We start from the raw sequence: 20,124 nt of genomic DNA, 5'->3' as shown, positions 1-20,124 counted from the left end.
ACCTTAGGAACCTCCGTCTTGTAGTGTCCAGTTATGCCCGCTGGACGCTGCAAGCTTATATGAGATTGTCAATTTAACGAAGAAATTGATAAGTACCAGGCTTGTCATCCCAAGGGGAGTCTCTTATGCTTCAAACCAAACACACTGCTTCAGGTAAAATAAACAAACAGATTTATTAACTAAAAGGATAGATTTTAAGTGATTATAAGTCAAAACACAATAAATCGGATTTGGTCAAATGAAATAAAAGCAAAACGCATTTTAAGCTGATCTTAACACTTTCAATGCCCTTACAAACTTAGATGCTTCTCACCACAGGCTGGCTGGTTGACCTTCGTCCAGGCTCTCTCTTTTGAGCAGCACTTCAGTCGCTTGGTGGTCATGTCTGTAGATGGAGGTGGAAGAGAGAGGAAGAGCATGGCAAACGTCTCTCCTTTTTATCATGTTCTTTCTTCCCTCTTGGCTTTGCCCCCCTGCCCCCCCCCACCCTTCAGAGTCAGGTGAGCATTACCTCATTGCAATCCCAAACTGACCAAAGGAAGGAGGGTGACTCACTCAAGAGTCCAACAGATCCTTTGTTGTTGCCTAGGCCAGTGTCCTTTGTTCCTGTGAGGCTGGGCTGGGTTTGTCCCATTCAGCCCTGATAAGGTGTGAACTGCCCCTCTGCTCTTGGAGAGTTTTTGCCTTGGCTTGCTTTAAGCCATGAGGACACAGTTACAGCCTCATAACTATATACATGAAATTACAACCTATCACATTACTATAACATTACCATAACAACGATTACTATAACATTACTATAACAACAATGCTCAGTACACCATGAGCCTTCCAAAGACACCCGACATGACAAACTTTGCATTAGATACCACACAATCATATTATAAGGATGAACATGGGGGTGTAAGGTGTTCCCATGAGGTACAGAACGTCACACTCTCCCCTTGCAAACTGTGGCAAGTAGATGATCTGTGTAGGGCCAGCAGGAAGGAACAAACCCAAACAAAAACTTGGGTTCCCTGAGGAGCCATGTCAGACAGGACAGTCATGAGCAGATCCTAAACCACCAGTGCACCCCCAGCCAGTGGACAGTGTTACTGTGTGATGCCCCCTCGCCAGCCACGGTTCATCTCCTCCCTTCTGAGGGATTCATTCCCATTTGGAAAAAAGAAAAGGAGTACTTGTGGCACCTTAGAGACTAACCAATTTATTTGAGCGTAAGCTTTCGTGAGCTAAAGCTCACTTCATCGGATGCATATCGTGGAAAATACAGATGTTTTTATACACACAGACCATGAAAAAATGGGTGTTTATCACTACAAAAGGTTTTCTCTATTACCAGCAGGAGAGTGGGGTGGGGGGAGAGAAAACCTTTTGTAGTGATAAACACCCATTTTTTCATGGTCTGTGTGTATAAAAACATCTTCTGTATTTTCCACAGTATGCATCTGATGAAGTGAGCTCTAGCTCACGAAAGCTTACACTCAAATAAATTGGTTAGTCTCTAAGGTGCACAAGTACTCCTTTTCTTTTTGCGAATACAGACTAACACGGCTGTTACTCTGATTCCCATTTGGATTTACTATCTGTGAAGTGAACCTAGACATCAGAGAACAGGGGAAGGGATAGCTCAGTGGTTTGAGCACTGGCCTGCTAAACCCAGGATTGTGAGTTCAATCCTTGCGGGGGCCATTTAGGGATATGGGGCAAAAATTGGGGATTGGTCCTGCTTTGAGCAGGGGGTTGGACTAGATGACCTCCTGAGGTCCCTTCCAACCCTGATATTCTATGATTCTATGAACACGGACCCTGAGATGCTGGCATCTTCATGCCCACAGAGAGACGTTGCTATGGGAGATTGGGCTTAGACAAGCAGGAACAGCTTGTCATAAAAGTCCCTGAAATTATCCTCCTCACTGTAGGGTGACCCAGCAGCATGGCAAATCCCAGGGGCCATTTGGGGTCCCCCAGCATCCTTCCCATTCCCTTTTGTGGTGTTCTGTCATCACTCAGTGCTAAAGGCACTAGACAGAGCTCTGCTTTATTCCGTGACCAGTTCCAGTCGGCCCCAGATTTCAAGCTGGGGCGCTCAGCCCTTAAAGGCATAATCCACAATAGCACATCTTCTCTTCCCAGCCAAAACAACACTTCAAACCCAACACGGACACACAATTACAATTATTTACAGCCAGCTTACTAACTACATTTACTAACAATGTCCACTTCGTCTTTGAGGTGCCTGGGCTTGCAGGGCTCCCCTGACACCTCAGCACTTCTGCTCTCAGGCGCCAGTAGGTCCACTTTTTCTGATTGTTCCATGTCCCGGGGCACCAGTATCTAACCTGCTGTGATTGTTGCCTGTCTCAAGCCTAGTTAAAAGAAGCAGTCGGTACAGTGAATGGAGGGGTGCAGCCACCTGTTGAAACGGCTCCCTGTGGCAGTCACCGTCCTTTCATTTCTAGTGCCTGACTAGTGTCTCCTCCTGGGCTGGTGTTGTAGACACTGAGGTCATCTTGGTGGGTGATGTGCAACTTCCAAGGGAAAAAATGCTTCTTAGAGGGCCGTCTCCTGCTCTGAGACACCATGAGTTCGACATCCTGGTCAGAGACCAGACGGATCAGGTCACCCTCAGAGTCCCGGTAATTCAGAACAATGTCATCACGGTCAAACTCTCTCCTAGGAGAGGAAAAATGGATTAAACCCTAGGGTTCAAACAATGCCAGGAAGATACTGCATGTTAGTGTACAAAAGACAGCAGCCCTCTAAGCAGAACTCTAAAGAATGGCAGCACACCCAGCTTTTTGAAGATATTTAACCCTTCCCAAGCCAATGAATGGGAGGTGTCAGATCAGCTGTGCCCATACCGTGCTGTGTATTAACACTATACAGATATGAAGCTGAGGCCGGGGTCTCTTTGCCCTTCACTCGAACACTGGCCTCTGTGAGTACATCTGCACTAGGCCAATACTTATTGAAAATGGTTGCCAGCAATGCATCTCACTAAGGCAGGGGCAGGCAAACTTTTTGGCCCAAGGACCACATCTGGGTATGGAAATTGTATGGCGGGCCATGAATGCTCACAAAATTAGGGGTTGGGGTGTGGGAGTGGGTGAGGTCTCCGGCTGGGGGTGCGGGTTCTGGGGTGGGGGATGAGGGGTTGGGAGTGCAGTAGGGTGCTCTGGGCTGGGACTGAGGGGTTCAGAGGGCAGGAGGGGGATCAGGGCAGGGGCAGGGGGTTGGGGCACAGGAGGGGATTAGGGATGCAGGGTCTGGGTGGCACTTACCTCAAGCAGCTCCCAGAAGCAGCGGCATGTCCTCCCTCCAGCTCCTATGCACAGGCGTGGCCAGGTGACTCTGCACTCTGCCCCATCTGCAGGTGCTGCCCCTGCTCCTGCCCCTGGAGCTCCCATTGGCCACAATTGCCGGCCAATGGGAGCTGAGGGGGCAGTGTGCGGTGCCCCCTGGTTGCCCCTACGCATAGGAGGTGGAGAGGGGACATGCCACTGCTTCTGGAAGCCGCACGGAGCCCTGGCATGCGCGGAGCGGAACAAGCCCCCAACCCCACTCCCCCACTGGTGCAGGGCAAGCCCTGGACCCTGCTCCCCGGCTGGAGCTCTGAAATGTCTGAAGGGCCGAATGAGGCCTCTGGGCCGTAATTTACCCCCCCCCCGGCCCCCTGCACTAGGGACACACTATAGAGTTTGGCTGCTAGTAGACAACCAGTGTTTCAAACACCATTACAGAAACCCAGCTAGACTGCCAGGGATAGGTGAATTTGCAACTGGAGCAGTTAGGAGGCAGGAGTAGTATTGCCTAGTGAGTATATCTGTAATTCCACTGTCATTCAAAATGAAGTTATAATGCTTCTTCTACTATCCCTTTCAGAGGTTGGGCAAACATAGGGGATGCTACTCCACCAACTCCCAGATGAGTGGCCCAACAAAAAACTGCTCTACAATAAGTAAAATAGTTTATTGGTTTAATATTTGTTTGCAGTGTTGTTGTAGCCACGTTCCTCCCAAGATATGAGAGAGACGAGGTGGGTGAGGTAATATCTTATTTTGGAACAACTTCTGTTGGTGAGAGAGATGAGCTTTCAAGCCACGCAGAGTTCTTTCTTGGGTCTCTTGGTCTACTGGTTTAATAGTGTATTAAACCTATATAAAATTAGTAAATTCATAAAAAACCCCTTCCCCCCTTGTTTGTTTCCTTTATAAGAGTGGAAGGAAACTGGCCCCCATGTTTGATTTTTAATACTCCAAGTTTTAAAACTATAGTGAAATTCTATTGCCTATTGCCATGTGTCCAGCTTGTTATTTGTGGGATTGTCAGTCACAACAAGCCAGGTGATAGATGGCTCAGTGGCTTGCAGGCCTGCTAAAACCAGGTTGGAGAGAACAAGGCGAGCCAAGACCAAAGGGAGGTGTTAACAGAGTGCAGAGAGGTCACTGATCAGTAGTGTTGCCAAGTCTCTCAATTTTATTGCAAGTTTTTCTTAAACCCCAGCTCCTGGAGTCATTTGATTACATGGGTATCTCAGACCTCATGCTTGAGAAAATAATTTGAAAATGTGACCCTTTTCAAATGCCAAAAAGGTAAATTAAAAAAAAACCCTCCAACATTTATAATTAAAGTCTCAGGAGTCTCAAGCCAATCTCATGATCTTGAGGGCCTGGACTCATTATTTCTATAAGCTTAGGGCTGGCAAGCTTAGGGCTGAGTAGAGAAAAGCATTGGTGGGCTGAGATGGGAGAACCAGCCATGTCTATGTGACTGCAATGCCTGTGAGTTCCAGCCACACTGGACTTGCAACAGTGGGCAAGGATGTTGGGGTAGACTCTATGTTTGTTCAGTACTTAGCCCAATGGGGTCCTGGTCTATAACTAGGGTTCTAGCACTACGACAATACCACTCATAAATAACAGGGTGGGCAGAGACATTATCAAGACTTGCTCAGAGGAGGTGCACACTCAATGATGCTGGCATCACTTGTAAAAATAAAGAGCATTTTTGTGTGTGGACACAACATAGTATGTGCCGTGCAGATGTCTCCACGGGTGGTGGCAATACCTTTTCTCTCCTGTGTAGATGACTGTCTAGGGTGGCTGGACACTGGTCCCGCACATCCCAAGGGTGTCAGACAAGAGGCCTGAGCCTGGGAGTGTATCCTAGAGTCCAACAGCTAGAAGCAATGACTAGACTCTGCCCAGGCCCACTTGGCTTGGAAGCACATGGGACCCAGTCATTGGGTCCATTCACAACAGACTAGGGACCACACAGACTGGTCCTGGGCCAGGTTGTGACAACTGCCAACTCTCCAGGTTAATAGGGAGGAGTATGTCAGGCCCAGAACACTGGGGTGGCTGGACAGACCCTAACACAGCCAGGAGCGGGAGGAACTCAGGAAATATGCCTGGGAGTGACTCTCTGCATCCGATAGTGCCTGCACCTCCATCTGCCTGTGCTGTACCTCATTAATGCCATGAGGTGCTTGAACAATGGGGTGCTGCTCAGGTCCTCTTCCACTGATATGTCCCTAGAAGAGGGAAAAGATATCGTCATCTCACATGATCAGAGCAGTTCCCTGACTGGGCTGCAGGAGCGCGGGCATCTCTCCAGCATCACCTGAAAGCATCGTCTCCTTACCTGATGCTGCTGACAGTGTCATCCTGGTAATAGCAGCGCAGCCAATTGATAGTGCCCTCCTCCGGGGGTAAGTCTTGAATGATCTTCACAAAAGCACATGGGAAGATTCCAGTGGCCTCGTGGACGGTTCCCTGGGACAAGTGGAAAGAAGAGAATGACAAAGAGGGCACTATTTTGGCTACATGTGGTCTGCTGTGGAAATGTGAGTCATTTCCATGGAGATGACTGCCAGAACTCCCCAGATATGGTCATGTAAGAACAGCCATACTGGGTAATACTAATGGCCCATCTAGCCCAGTATCCTGTCTCTGACAGTGTCCAGTGACAGATGCTTCAGAGGGCATGAAGAGAACAGGGTAATTATTGAGAGAGCCATCCTCTGTCATCCACTGTCAGCTTATGGCAGTCAGAGGTTTAGGGACACTCAGAGCAGGGGATTGCATCCCTGACCATCTTGGCTAATAGCCCTTGACGGTTCCTATCCTCCATGAACTTACCTAGTTCTTTTCTGAACCTAGTACTACTTTTGGCCTTCACCACATGCCCTCGCAGTGAGTTCCACAGGTTGACTGTGCATTGTGTGAAGAAGTACTTCCTTTTGTTTGTTTTAAACCTGCTGCCTATTCATTTCATTGGATGACCCCCAATTCTTTCATTCTGTGAAGGGGTAACTAACACTTTCCTCTGTACTTTCTCCATACCTTTCATGATTTTATAGGCCTCAGCCATACCACGCCTTAGACATCTCTTTAGTCTAATCTCTCTTCATTTCTGTTGCCCTTCTCTGTACCTTTTCCAATTCTGATACATCTTTTTTTGAGATGGGTTGACCAGAACTGCCTAGAATATTCCAGGTGTGGGCGTACCATGGATTTATACAGTGTCATTGTGATATTTTCTGTCTTATTATCTATCTCTTTCCTAACGGTTCCTAACATTCTGTAGCTTTTTTTGACTGCTGTTGCACACTGAGCAGATGTTTTCAAAGAACTATAAATAATAACTCTATTTCTTGAGTGGTAACAGCTAATTTAGACCTTATCATTTTTGCATGTATAGTTGGGATTATCGTTTCCAATGTGCCTTGCTTTGCATTTATCAACACTGAATTTCATCTACTAACTTGTCACCCAGTCACCAAGTTTTGTGAAATCCTTTTGTAACTTCACAGTCAGCTTTGGACTTCAGTATCTTGAGTAGTTTTGTATCATCTGCAAACTTTGCCACCTCACTGTTTTACCCACTTTTCCAAATCATTTATGAATATGTTGAACAGCACTGGTTCCAGTAGAGATCCTTGGGGGACCCAGATATTTACCTCTCTCCACTGGGACAGCTGACCATTTATTCCTATCCTTTGTTTCCTATCTTTTTACCAGTTATTGATCCATGAGAGGACTTTCCCTCATTATCCTATGGCTGTTTAATTTGCTTAAGAGCCTTTGATATAGTACCTTGTCCAAGGCTTTCTGAAAGTCCAAGTACACTATATCAACATAATGAGATGACTGTAGTGGAAGTGACCTGATGTCGTACCTGTAACAGGAATATTGGATTGGGTGGTTGGCTACAGAAGGACTGGAGCAGTGTATGATATACAGACATCAGATACTTCCCCATGAAGGCTGTCCTCTTATAGAAAGCAGAGATACCATATCAGCAGACATCCAGCATGCTCCTGCAGCCCATTCTCGTTACCTCCTCATAGTGCCCAAGTCCCCCCAAAACAGGGCGGTGCAGGTGGGGCTGGAGGGCAGTGTGTCACAAGTAATGCAAACACAAGCAATCACATCTGAACAGGAGTTTCCTTCTCTTTTCTGTGGCCTGTGTGTGTTCTACTCACTCTACATACTCTAGAGCGCACTACAGGCAAAGAGAGTACAAGTAAAACACAAGCACCAAAGGAGAGGAAACCTAAAATCCAAACAGAGCCTAGAAAGGAAGGACCCTGGAATATGGAGATAGAGGCTTAGTCCCAGATCCTCAGAATTATTTAGACTGCTAATTTCCATTGAAATCACTGGAAGTCAGGCGTCTAAAAACCTTTGAGGATCTGGGCCTTAGTCTCTCATGGACTAATGTCAGCTGTACACTGACAGCTCAGAAACTCTAGCATAGCCCCAGTAACCTCAGTCTTACCTCTAGCCAATCTTTGTTGATCCTGCTGAGTAGATAGATCAAGTCTCCCTTCTTGAAATTCAACTCCAGTGTACTGGTTCCAAGAAAGTCAAACAGTGCCTGGGGGGAAATAATCACCATTTCAATGATAAATTCAGAGTTACAGAACTCTGCTTTCCTGCTTTCCCTGTCTGGCATACTCACAGGAAAAGGTTATTTCCCTGTAACTCACATTCTTGGGAGCATATTGCCTAATAGATCCCTGCTATTGAGATGCACACTGCGAGCTGGAGCGATCAGGAAAGCAAGGAGAGTTGGAGCAACATGCACTTCCCATCACAGATCCAAATGTTTGTACAAGGTCATATAGAGAACTGGAGCCTCAAGCCCCTCAGATCTTTTCTGCTATTCAGAAAAACAAATAAAGACTGAGATCTCAGAAGATGGTGGTTCTCATAATGGAGGACGGACACCCCATCCCCTCTCACTAGTGACTAATATAAATAGCTCTTTAAACAGGCTTTCATAAACCACATAAACTATAGTAACTATTAATTAAAAAAAGGGTACAGATGCAATGGAGAATGATTGATCCAAGAGCTGCTGTCTTCAGCTGTTGAAAAGGATCTCAAAGCAACTGAGCCCATAGTTTCTAATAGCCTTACACTGAACATTCAGATCTGCCAGAGGGCAAAACCATGGCCCAAACAATTTCTGCTTTTGAGACCATTCCAAGCTGCTAGTGCCCAGGGATGGAAATGTGCATCCCCAGAGCAGGGCAGTTCAAAGGCAAAGTCTCGCTGGAATCCCTCTGTTCCAGAATACATTCTGGGTAAACCTTTCCATGGCATTTCCCCTTGGCTGCAGCCCCCTTTCCTTTGTGTTGTCCCCTTACTAAAACTCAGTGGGGGTGTTTGGTTGGCTAGCTCCCAGTACCAAAAGAAAGGGTAAGGGTCCATGGGAAATCAGAACCCTGAGACTGACAGTCCCCAGGAACAATGGGGAGAGGTCAGCTCCAGGTCAGCCTGATTGACAGGGCGGGCAGGCTAATCAGGAAGTCAGGAAGCCAAGAGGCCCTGCAGGCCAGACTTGGAGGGGGATCGTAACCGAGAGGGGCAGGGGCGAGGCTGGGAAGGGTCCTGCCACCTAGAGCCTGAGAGCTTGTGGCCACCGCCAGGGCAAGTGTCCAACCCACAGCATCCCTGCTGCACAGCCAGGGCCTGGGACGTATGAGGAACAGACTGTGAACTTCCCTTACATTCCAGAGACGCTGGTTGTGACGTTCCCGTGCCACAGAGCGGGGTGATGTGTTTTCCTTTAACCTTTCCCATTTCTTCTTTTTTTTTTTTAATTGATTGCTGCTTAATAAATTGTATTTGCTTTGAACTGTATGTAATGATCAGTGGGTCAGGGAAGCATCTAGTGCAGAGAGAGCACCCCAGAGTTGGGACACCCTAGCCCCTGCCCTACGTGACCATGACAAGGTTGGGGGTCAAGCCCCCCAGGAATCCTCGGCCCAGCCTTGTCGGGGTTACAAGAACTTTGCCACTCAGGAGAGTGGAAGGGGAGCCTTTCAGGTCAGGCAGGCCTCTGGGTAAAGGAAGTGGGAGCGAGGACTCAGATCCTTTCACTAGCCCATTTCACTAGAGTAGTATATAAGCCAGGAAAGTTCCGCACAATAGCAGGACCATTCCCCCATTTACATAATATGCAGGGCCTCTTGACTGGGGGCGTCTCCCTGTGCTGAGCCCGCTGCCCAGGCTCCCCCCTCACTCTCTCCAGCTGCTCAGTGTACTTGGCTCTGGACTGATCCAGCTCCAGCTGCAGCTCCAGCTCCACTCTGCCTCCAGCTCCCTGGGCTGCTTCTCTGGCCCCTCTGGCCCTGGTTGCTGCAGCTCTGCTCCCAGCACAGATCTGCTCTGTGGCCTCTTCGGTGACTCTGCTCCCAGCACTGACCTGCTTCCTGTGCTGCTTCTCTGGCCCCTCTGGCTGGCACAGCTCTGCTCCCCAGCTCAGCTTACACCCCGGCTTTCTGCTTAGCTCAGCCCCTCTGTCTGACCCAGGCAATTCCAGCTCACACAGAGGATGGGACCCCCCTGGCCTCCTGACTCCCTGATTAGCCTGCCCGCCCTGTCAATCAGGCTGACCTGCAGCATTGGCCTCTCCCTGTTGTTCCTGGGGACTGTCAGTCTCAGGGTCCTGATTTCCCATTGACCCTTCCCCTTTGTACTGGGAGGTAGCCAACCCAAACACCCCCACTGAGTTTTAGTTAGGGGCAAGAGTCCCCTTACGTTTGCCTTAGAGAAGCAAGAGCATACCAACATATTCCACCCTGGGGCCCCAAAAAAAGAGCTTAGTGTCTCTCTTAAGAAGGGCCTCCCACACCGGCTTCACAGTGCAAGTGTCTTGTGTCTTGACAGAGGGAAATAACCACTCCAACTCAGGAAAACTCTGAGCCAACTCTGCGTGCTCAAACAGGAAAGAGGCTTGCAGCCACATGCCCTGAAAAGCCCCCACTTCCTGTTAGTGACAGAAAGGAATGCAGTCAGCCTTACAAATACCCAAGGGGAGCTGGGGCTGAGGAAGGAGTGTCAACTCGTCTTTCCCAAAGCCAGGAAAGATTATTTTTAAAGCAGCTGGAAACATCCAAATCGCCATCAAATGGCAGATTCAAAATCTTGTATCAAACAAGTTTTCTATGCACTTAAAGGAGAAGGGGGTGGGGTCAGGAACTTGCCCTCTCCTTTGTTCTTCTCCTTCTTTTCCCTTTGCTCTTCCTGTTTTCCATGTATCTTCCTGGATTTTGAGTGTATCTTTCCCAATGCCCAACTTTTCCCTCGGACTATTAGTTCTGTAAGTGTTCCCCCTTTTACAAGTTTTCAGTTTATTGAAACGTTCTCTTTTCCCCCAAACCCCTTTCTCCACATGAAATCTCTTGTCTGATTCAGCCTTGTCCCATCTACTTTTACCTTCTGTGTTTTATCTCTCTCTCTCCTTTCCCCCACTCTTTCACATTCTCTCCCCACTCCTTTCCATTTGTAAGAGTTTCCCCTTCCCAGCTTAGGTCTTGAGGCTGGAACAGGAGTGTTGGTTTTCCCTGCTCTTCCAATCCTGGTGACGAGAATGCTGCAGGCCCTGATTCAAAGCATTTAAGCACGTGCTTATCTTACAGCAAGCAATGGGACTTAAGTACATACTTCCAGCTAAGCATGTGCTTAAGTCCTTTGCTGAATCGGAGCCTGAGACTGAGGCTATGGGTGACGCCCCCTAAATGCAGAAAAGTTGGCACTGAGTTCTCTATGTTCTGTCATTTCTAAGATTCAGCTCATATTGATCCTCCAATAAGACCCTCCTGTTATTCAGCAGAGGGGGGGATTCAGTCTATATATATCTTCAGTCCTCTGCTTCACCGCACACTAGTCTCTCCTACCCTTCCCGTCTCCTGCACTGAAGTGAGAGGAATTTCCTATCTATGCTTATTCCATTTTCCCTCCTCCCCCAACACATGAACCTCTCCCAAGAATGGCACAGATGTAATAAGACAGATCCGTGAGTGGAAAAGCAGTTTTGTTTACAACCTGCTACATGCTGCACAGGGTACCCACCTCAGCCCGCGGAGCTGCCATGCGGTCAAAACCGGGCGCCTGGGGCACAATGCTTTTGCTGCAGAGGAAGGAGACAACGGGAAGGTAAACACCCCTTTCTAGCGGAAAGAAAAGCAGCTGAATAGCACAGTCTTTGCTTCCTCACCATCTAGGAGGCAGGTGATCCAAGTCACAAGTCACTTTACAAAGCGCCAGAGTATCTGGGCACGACATGCGAGTCGAGCAAATAGACATGGACACGACTACATTAACCCCAGTGTTCTCAGCTCTCGTGTGTCGCAGCAGCAAACCCTGCCTGGCAAAGCCCTCTGCTGAGCACAGAGGGGAATTCCAACAGTGTACTCAGAATCTTAGACCTCCCTTACCCACCCCGCTCTGGAGGAATCCCTCTCTCCCGCTGCGCTGAGCAGGGAAGTGAGACTTGCCCTGGGGGGCTAGTTAGTTCCTTTGGAAAAATCTCAGCCTTAAGGATTGTGTTAATTCAGTCCAGGCCTTCACACACACATGCTGCTGGGTTGGGAGGGGAATTCATTCTCCTTTGCTCTACACAGCACAGCTCTCCTGTGGGATCCCAGTGCTGCTCTGGAGGATAGGCCCCTGCTCAGGTGAGGCATGGGGACCAGTTGAGTCTCCACATTCATTTAAGATCTGATCCAACTGCTGTTGAGATCAATGGCAAAACTCCCATTGACTTCAGCAGTGCAGGATCAAGTCCCCAGTCCTGGCCTGCCCACACCACACACAGCTCCCTACAGAGATCACTGGAACAGAGTCACTAGCGCAATGAGTGGGGCACCATTTTAAAACAGTGCCAATGGCCTTTCAGCATTTCCCTGGCCTTAGACAGAATGCAGCCTGAATACTGGAGGGTTAGCTACTGAGTGTGGGAACAGTCCAGTTTACATGGCACAGACAAGCAGTAGAGTAGGATTTGACTGACTTATTTGGGGGACACATTGGGACTCCCCAATTTCCATCTCCTCAAGGGGCGCTGGACACCCTCCCTTCAAGCAGGCACCCAGGAGGAAACACATCAGAGGCTTACACTCGGCGAGTGCGTGGGCGAAGCCGCCGCAGCCCCTGTGGCACCTGCTCGCAGTCAAACTCCGACTGGTAGAAAAACAGTCGTAGGTGTTCATCCATCAGCACCCAGCTGGGCAGGCAGAGCAGCTTCTGTGTCAGGGGAGACAAGGAAGCAGAATAACACCAGTGAGAGAGATCCGCTTTGTATGTTACCTGGGTAATGGAAACACCTCTCCAACCTACAGACAAACAAAGGAGGTGCATCACTGTCAGAAATCCCCCTGCTAAGTGGGACAGGGTTGAGCAGCTGCTGGTTTTGCCTCTATTCACTGCTGGCCTTGGCCAATGTGTTGCCGGTATGCCTGATCTACTCCAGGGACGTTCACCCTCTTCCAGTCATCCTCCCACCCCAGAATCACAGCAATCCCTGTGGGGAGAGGGCAGAGCTGGGCAGTGGCAGGCTCCCATCACTGCCTATCAGCCCATCCGCTGCTGCAGGCCCCAGTCAGCCACTCATTTAATACAGGGCCCATAATCAACCTGCACACGAAGGAGTTCTCTCCCCAGTGTTACGGTGACTCGGGGAAGTAGGGTGTCTCAGGGTGAGCACCATAAAGAGAGCCAGGTACCCCCTGCTGGGATGGACATAGCTATCCAAGATGATTTCAAATGGGACCTATCCAAAGCATTGACTCTGTATACCCACAACAAACTCTACTCTAACTTCAAGCTTTACCTTCATGTAAATATTGAGGATAGGGATCCGGCTCTCTGCAATCTCCTTTTTCGCGCCAACATAAACCTTTCCTGGAAAGCACAAAACCAACAAACCATAAGAGTTACCAAAAAGAAAATGGGAAGGAAGCAATATGACAGTAGCATCTGGGACAAGAAATACAGGCAAAAGAATTTCCAGCTTTCCACATCAGTGACCCCTGCTGGAGGAAATCCCCCAGCCACTACACCTGCACTGATCTCTACAACCACCATTGCTGGGAACTGGTTCTCACAGCCAGGACTCCGGCACCCTTCCCTGCAATGAGCTCCACTAGGAGAAGCTAAGATTGGAATAACTACCAAGGATGTCTGCAAGCAGGCACAGGGCTGCATTCGACAACAGCCTACCTGGCAACACGGGGAGGGTGAAGGCAAAGGTGTTGCTTTTGTTTTCTGCCCCATATCTCTCCTCTAGCTTGTTATGCAGGGCGTAGAACTGGCGGTAGCGGCGGAAGATCAAGTATCTGCCACCTCCTTTTGTCTTCACCTCAATGACAAACACCTGAAGGGGAAGAGGGAGTGAGGGCCACATGCATACCTAATAAGATCTACAGAGTGCAAGTGAGGCACAGAGCGGATGGATATAGCCAGCCGTCCACTGTCTGGGCTGTTTTTTCAGGAGGCTGGAGTAGAAGGTAAGCTTTCTGTTAAGAATCTGGCATTTTGGGTGCTATAAAATAATAACCACGCCAGGCTGATTTTGCCTGTGTCCCCAAGTTTCCTATGGATCAAGTCACTGTGATTGTTTACTACCACACCATCAAGCGCACAGCAAACCTGGGAGGATCTGAGGCATTAGATAATGCTAACAATAATACTTTACTCTCATATAACACCTTCCATCAGAGGGCAGGACACCACTTTATGATTGCCATTTGACAGATGGGGAAGTTAATGCTCCCAAGAGATTAAAGATAATATTTTAAAGCTTGGGTTCCTTGGACATCTTAAATCCACATTTAGGCCCCTAATTTAAGGTCCTGGTTTTCAGAGGTGCTGAGCACTCATAACTCTCGCTGATTTCAAGCACACAAGTTTGAACATTCTGGCCTAGGAGTCTTGTCCATGGTCATGCAGCAAGTCAGTGGCAGAGTCAGAAACAGTGCCCAGATTTCCTGACTCTGGGTCCCCTGCTCTAACCACCAAACAGTACTCCCATTGATTTCCCAAACAGATTGGTCTGCTGTGATTAATGGACGGCCTGATTCCCAAGCATTGAACCCTGTGCCACTTGGTACCCAGACACTCCAAGGAGACTTAAGCAGATAGTAGCCAAGACTTATTGCAGCCGAGTCTAAACCCTGCAGACCCTCAGTGGGAGATCAGTGGTCAATGCCTCTGGCAAGAGGAGTCTACCCAGCAGAGGGCACACTGAGCAGACCTCATCCAGAGCTCACTCTTTGCACATCTCACGCCCCTCTTTCCTCCTTCCCTCCCATTCTCCTCCCTGGTGTTCCAGTGATTCACTGTCCTGATCTCCCATCCTCTTCTGTGGAGGAGGGAGCTTCCTAATTTGCACGTGCCAAGATGGGCTATTCCTTGTCAGACTGTCTATCCCCCTATCCCCATTGAATCTCCTATACAAGGCTATGGAAAGACTTAGGAAACAGGCAGGGCCAAAGAGCCCATCACTGTCAGGCCACACCCACAGCTACTTGGATTGTCAGGGTGCACCTGTGACAGACACCGCCCCATTCCAGAGGGAGGCAGGCCCCACACAACAACACGGAGACCGGAAGGCTGTATACACAGCAGGCCATGCCTAGCGGCATCAGGCCAGGCACGTTGCATCCTATTTCCCTGGCCCAATGCTGAGCCAGTCACACCTGTGAGCACATGGAGAGAGTCTCTCTCTTACATAGTAACTGGTGAAGCCGCTCTTCTCTTGGGCATCTGCAATGTTAGCGGAGACAGGCACCTCATTTGGAAGCTGGTCAAAGTCACTGGAAGGCAAGAGAAGAAAGAGCTGGGTTACTACAGCTGGTGTTGGCCTTTGGCACAAGCAAACTAATGGCTCCATGTAAGCTCTGCAACTCTTGGGCTGGTCCTATCCTCTGCTGTCAAGGTTCCTTCCCCACTCTGAACTCTAGGGTACAGATGTGGGGACCCGCATGAAAGACCCCCCCCCCAAGCTTATTTCTACCAGTTTAGGTTAAAACTTCCCCAAGGCACAAAGTCTTTGCCCTTGGATTAGGTAAAACGCTGCCACCACCAAGTATTTTAGACAAAGAACACGGAAAGGACCACTTGGAGTCCTATTCCCCCAAAATATTCCCCCAAGCCCTACACCCCCTTTCCTGGGGAAGGCTTGATAATAATATCCTCACCAACTTGTACAAGTGAACACAGACCCAAACCCTTGGATATTAAGAACAATGAAAAATCAATCAGGTTTTAAAAGAAGAATTTTATTTAAAGAAAAGGTAAAAGAATCACCTCTGTAAAATCAGGATGGTAAATACTTTACAGGGTAATCAGATTCAAAACATTGAGAATCCCTCTAGGCAAAACCTTAAGTTACAAAAAGACACAAAAACAGGAATATACATTCCCTCCAGCACAGCGAATTTTACAAGCCATTAAATAAAGAAAACCTAACGTATTTTCTAGCTAGATTACTTATTAACTTTACAGGAGTTGGAGAACTTTCATCCTTGATCTGTTCCTGGCAAAGGTATCACACAGACAGACAAAAACCCTTTGTCCCCCCTCCAGATTTGAAAGTATCTTGTCCCCTCATTGGTCATTTTGGGTCAGCTGCCAGCGAGGTTACCTTAGCTTCTTAACCCTTTACAGGTGAAAGGGTTTTGCCTCTGGCCAGGAGGGATTTTATAGCACTGTATACAAAGGTGGTTACCCTTCCCTTTATATTTATAACACCCTCGCAGGCAGTAGAGCCAGGGGGGGAAGGCAACATCTTGCTGCCAGGCACCAGACAGCAACAGAAGCAAGAAGAAGGCAATTCATGCCCCGATTTCTCTCTTTCTGGAAGCCTGGGGTCCCACAAACTGCAAGGATGACTGTATAGACCTCCGATGTCTGATTTTCAGGAGCACTGAATACACACAACTCCAACTGAAATCAGTGAGAGCTGTGGGTATGCAGTGAGTCTGAAAATCTGCCCCCATGCTCTAAGGTCCAGCCACACCAGCAGGGCTACCCACCGAAGGGTCTGGGTTAGCACGCTTTTGCTGGCAGACAACGGGGCACGTTCTTGACCATCCTACAGTGTATAGAAAACTTGGTGTAAGGGCACTGTTGGCCCCTTTCTGAAATGTAATGGGGGTTTTGGTTGGCCCTCTCCCAGGACCAAAAGAAAGGGGAACGGCTGAAGAGGAATCAAGATCCTGAGACTGACAGCCCTCAGGGCCAATGGGGAGAGGACAATGCTCCAGGTCAGCCTGATTGATGAGGCAGGCAGGGCAATGAGAGAATCAGGAGCATGGGGTCCCGTCCTTCTCAGTGTGAGCTGGAGCTGCCTGTCTAGGAGGGCAGAGCTAAGGAGAGAGCAGCAGCCAGAGCCAGAGAGGGGCTAGAGGAGGAGCCTGGGGAGCTGAGCTGGAGGCAGAGCAGCAGCAGTGCTGGGGCTGGAGTTGGAGCAGACCAGACCAGAGCCGGGTGCAGTGAGCAGCTGGGGAGAGCGAGGGGGGACCCTGGGCAGCGGACCCAGCACAAGGAGACGCCCCCAGCCAAGAGGCCCTGCAGGCTAGACTTGGAGGGGGATCATAACCCCAACGGAGCAGAGGCGACACTGGGAAGGGTCCTGCTGCCTAGAGCCTGATGACATGTGGCCACGGCCAGAGCAAGTGTCTGACCCGCAGCATCCCTGCAGCACAGCCGGGGCCTGAGAAGGAGGCCTGGGACGTGTGAGGAACAGACTGAACTGCCCTGACATTCCAGAGACGCTGGTTGTGACGTCCCCGTGCCACAGAGTGGGGTGACACGTTTTCCTTTTACCTTTCCCATTTCTTACTTATTTTTTAAAAATTGATTGTTTAATAAATTGTATTTGCTTTGAACTATATGCAATGGTCAGTGGGTCAGGGAAGCGTCCAGAGTGGAAAGAGCACCCCAGACACCTTAGCCCCTGCCCTAAGTGACCACAACAAGGTTAGGGGTCGAGCCCCCCAGGAATCCTGGGCCCAGCCTTGTTGGGGTTATGAGGACTCTGCCACACAGGAGAGTGGAAGGGGAGCTCTCGAGGTCAGGCAGGTCTCTGGGTAAAGGGAGTGGGGACTCAGATCCTTCTGCTACTTAAGTCCACTGGAATACTGTATAAGCCAGGAAAGTTCCTCACAATAGCAGGACCATTCCCCCGCTTACATTAGGATAATAATTGTAGACCAGTCTGCCTTGGCCTAAGGTGAGCATGGGCACCTATCTCACTTTTGTCTGTATACACAATAAAGAGTAATGGGCTCACAGGTCTGACCAGACCATTTTCACCTTCTTTTAAGGCCCTTCTCTGCCCAACCCCCTTGATAAAAACAGAGAGGTGCACATTCATTTGCCTCAGTCACATGCCACCGTGTGAGAGCTCTCTCTGTGTTAATCCTGAAGTAAAAGTGCTGGAGAAGAAAGTGGAGGAGCAGTGGGAATGGGGGAAAGGTGGTTTCCAGTTCTAGCAATGGAATATTTTCCCACTCAGCAAAGAGTATGGAAGGGGGATCAATTCTCCCTTCTCCCATCAGACCCCAGAACAAGGGGCCTCTGATGGTGGAGAGTCCACCCAGAAGGGCATTGTAGTGTCGCAAGTTGCCCACAATCTCTTGCTCTGCCGGAGTTAGTCAACACAACTCCAAACTCGGGAGGCGCCACCACTTGCTGTTAGAGCGGCCACGGGATGTGCCCGTGGGTCACAGCCAGCCTTTGCTGCGGAGCCCCAGCTGCAGTTTAAAGTTACCCTCCCCTGGTGGAACTACAGGAAGGACAAAGAGGCAAATACCTGCTGCCCTCCCTGGATGGGGAGCCTTCCATGGGGCCCCTGATAGCACTAGGGGGGGCTATTCCTATTTAAAAACTGAGGGCTCCCACACACACAAAGGAAGCCCAATGTTTTGGTGGCTGCAGCCACACCTAGGCAGTGTCTCTTCACAGACAAAGCAAAAGGGAAGGAGCAGAGTGGTAACGCAGTGTTTCTGTGGAACTCACCTCTTGTCTCGCAGCTGACGGGGAAGAGACATCCTTTCAGCTTCTTGGTGTCCAGGTGAGCCCCAGAAAGGACCAGCCCTTCCTTTCTTCTCGTGGACTGGGAGCAAACAGGACCCCACCCCTCTAGCTCTGTTAGTCTGGATGTACTGGGAACCCTCTGCAAGGCCTCAGGAATCTTACTCTGAATACATCAGTGTTAGCCTGTCGTTTCCCGCTCCCACCAGATTGAGGAAGTGCTACCGAAAGAGAGCCCATAAGCCAGGCAGCTTTGTGACTGCAGCATGTGTGGCGAAACTTCCCCTATGTTAGGGAAGTGAAAGGCAGACTGTCAAAAGGGACCGATGAGCCTGACTCATTACTGCCAGTCACCACACAGAAACTGTGGCTCCTGTGCAAAGGGACTGTCACAAGCTACCAGGCTGGTAGCATTTTACACTCTCTTTGCACTGGTGTCCTGCAGAGTGCAGAGCAGTGGAGAATCAGGCCCAATAAAAGTGCCAGGGCAAGGCTGACTGGCATTGTGCAGAAATCTGGATCTCAGGGACTGGCAAAAAGTAGTCCATCTCCCCACACCCCACTTGCCTCTCTGGATAATGACACGTGCCACCCAGAGAACAGAGTTGGGCCTCGGTTTTGTGAAGCTGTATGTGAAATAACCCATGAGGGGCCTGTCCACCTCCCTTCCCTCTGATGTCCAAACTCCCACACATCCCTGTATCCACAGCCCCCCTCCTCCCTGCCAGTGACCCCCTCAGGCTGTAGCAAATCCTTCACCTCTGAATGAAGCTCTGTGGCTCCTTGGGGACTCTCCCTTATATGGCCAGGAGATGGAGCCAAAGTGCAGCTTTCCAAGCAGGGGTAGGAAGAGCTGCTATGAAACTCACCTGCTGCCACTGCCCTTGGGCGCCAGATTCAAAGGGGATCACGGCCAGGAACCAGCCAGGATGATGGGTTGGTGGGAGTGAGAAGTAGGACCCCTGAAAGGGCAGGGATTAATGCAGCTGCATAGGCCTAAAGCAGCAATTGCTGCTGAGATTCCTAGCCACAAGGACTCCTGTCACCTAAAGAGGACCCTGCCTGCCCTACCACTGTGCACATGAGGTAGTGACACGTCACCTGCAGCAGGTGGGTTGGCAAAGCCTTAATGAGGAAAAGAGAAGGAAGAAAGTGTCATTTGCTAATGCTCCAGCAGTGTTGCAGCATATCCTGGCCCTTCTCTGATCAAATAACTTCCTCACACAGCCTCTCTGCCTCCCCATGCGCCTTCCTTTGTTTCAGTCCTTGCCTCTCCTCTCCTTCCAAATTCAGTACAAATTTGGCTCCTTTTAATCCTCGTAGGGCCAACTGACAGAAAGTTTGTGGCTTGCACGGACCCAGCCAGCATGCTCCAGAGTGGAAACCTGCTTACAACTGTTACAGTCAAGCTTGAATCTGCCTTGTAAAGAGAACTCTGTCCCTCCTCTGGATGCAGTTCCCAGAGATGAATGGGAAGCATCATTACAAGGAGTCTGAGCTGGACTGTGTTGTATTTTAGCTAGAAGAACCTGATGGCTGCTCATCTCTGGGGATTGCAAAGAGAGACCCCCAGGTTCTTTGCTGGATTGTCCCTGCAATCCCCTCCCCTGTGCAGCTTGCATGAGCAGAGAGTACAATAGCTACAGGGAAGAGATGTTGCAGATAAGTATCCCTCTGGACCTTCATGCTCTGCCATTTGCTCTGTTTTCTCTGCAAGCCCTGCTGCATGTGCAGTGCTCATGTAACCTGAGGAGGCAGACACAGCATTCCCTTCCCTTTCCCTGGGGTG

At 49.5% G+C, this 20,124-nt stretch overlaps 1 protein-coding gene across 2 annotated transcripts; it reads right to left on the bottom strand.

Annotated features, from left to right (window-relative positions):
- Nucleotides 1–173: 173 nt before the first annotated feature.
- NCF4 (neutrophil cytosolic factor 4) lies at nt 174–18,545 on the bottom strand. Of its 2 annotated transcripts, XM_048833281.1 has the most exons (11): nt 18,321–18,545; nt 15,028–15,112; nt 13,518–13,671; nt 13,129–13,199; nt 12,415–12,542; nt 11,370–11,427; nt 7,786–7,884; nt 5,647–5,777; nt 5,471–5,536; nt 2,417–2,676; nt 174–385 (listed from the first exon to the last, which is right to left on the bottom strand). In XM_048833281.1, exons 1-10 carry the CDS (start codon nt 18,350–18,352, stop codon nt 2,442–2,444), a joined length of 1,059 nt encoding a protein of 352 aa, XP_048689238.1. In that variant the 5' UTR covers nt 18,353–18,545; the 3' UTR covers nt 174–385; nt 2,417–2,441. The 2 variants fall into 2 exon arrangements, with proteins under 2 accessions (XP_048689238.1, XP_048689230.1); XM_048833273.2 differs by lacking the exon at nt 174–385 and having other exon boundaries at nt 1,262–2,676.
- Between the last annotated feature and the right edge of the window lie 1,579 nt (nt 18,546–20,124).

This window comes from Caretta caretta, chromosome 1 (assembly GCF_965140235.1).
Source record: "Caretta caretta isolate rCarCar2 chromosome 1, rCarCar1.hap1, whole genome shotgun sequence".
Classification (NCBI taxonomy): Eukaryota; Metazoa; Chordata; order Testudines; family Cheloniidae; genus Caretta; species Caretta caretta.
Note: the sequence above shows the minus strand (reverse complement) of the source record. Positions and strands in the feature narration are given on the sequence as shown.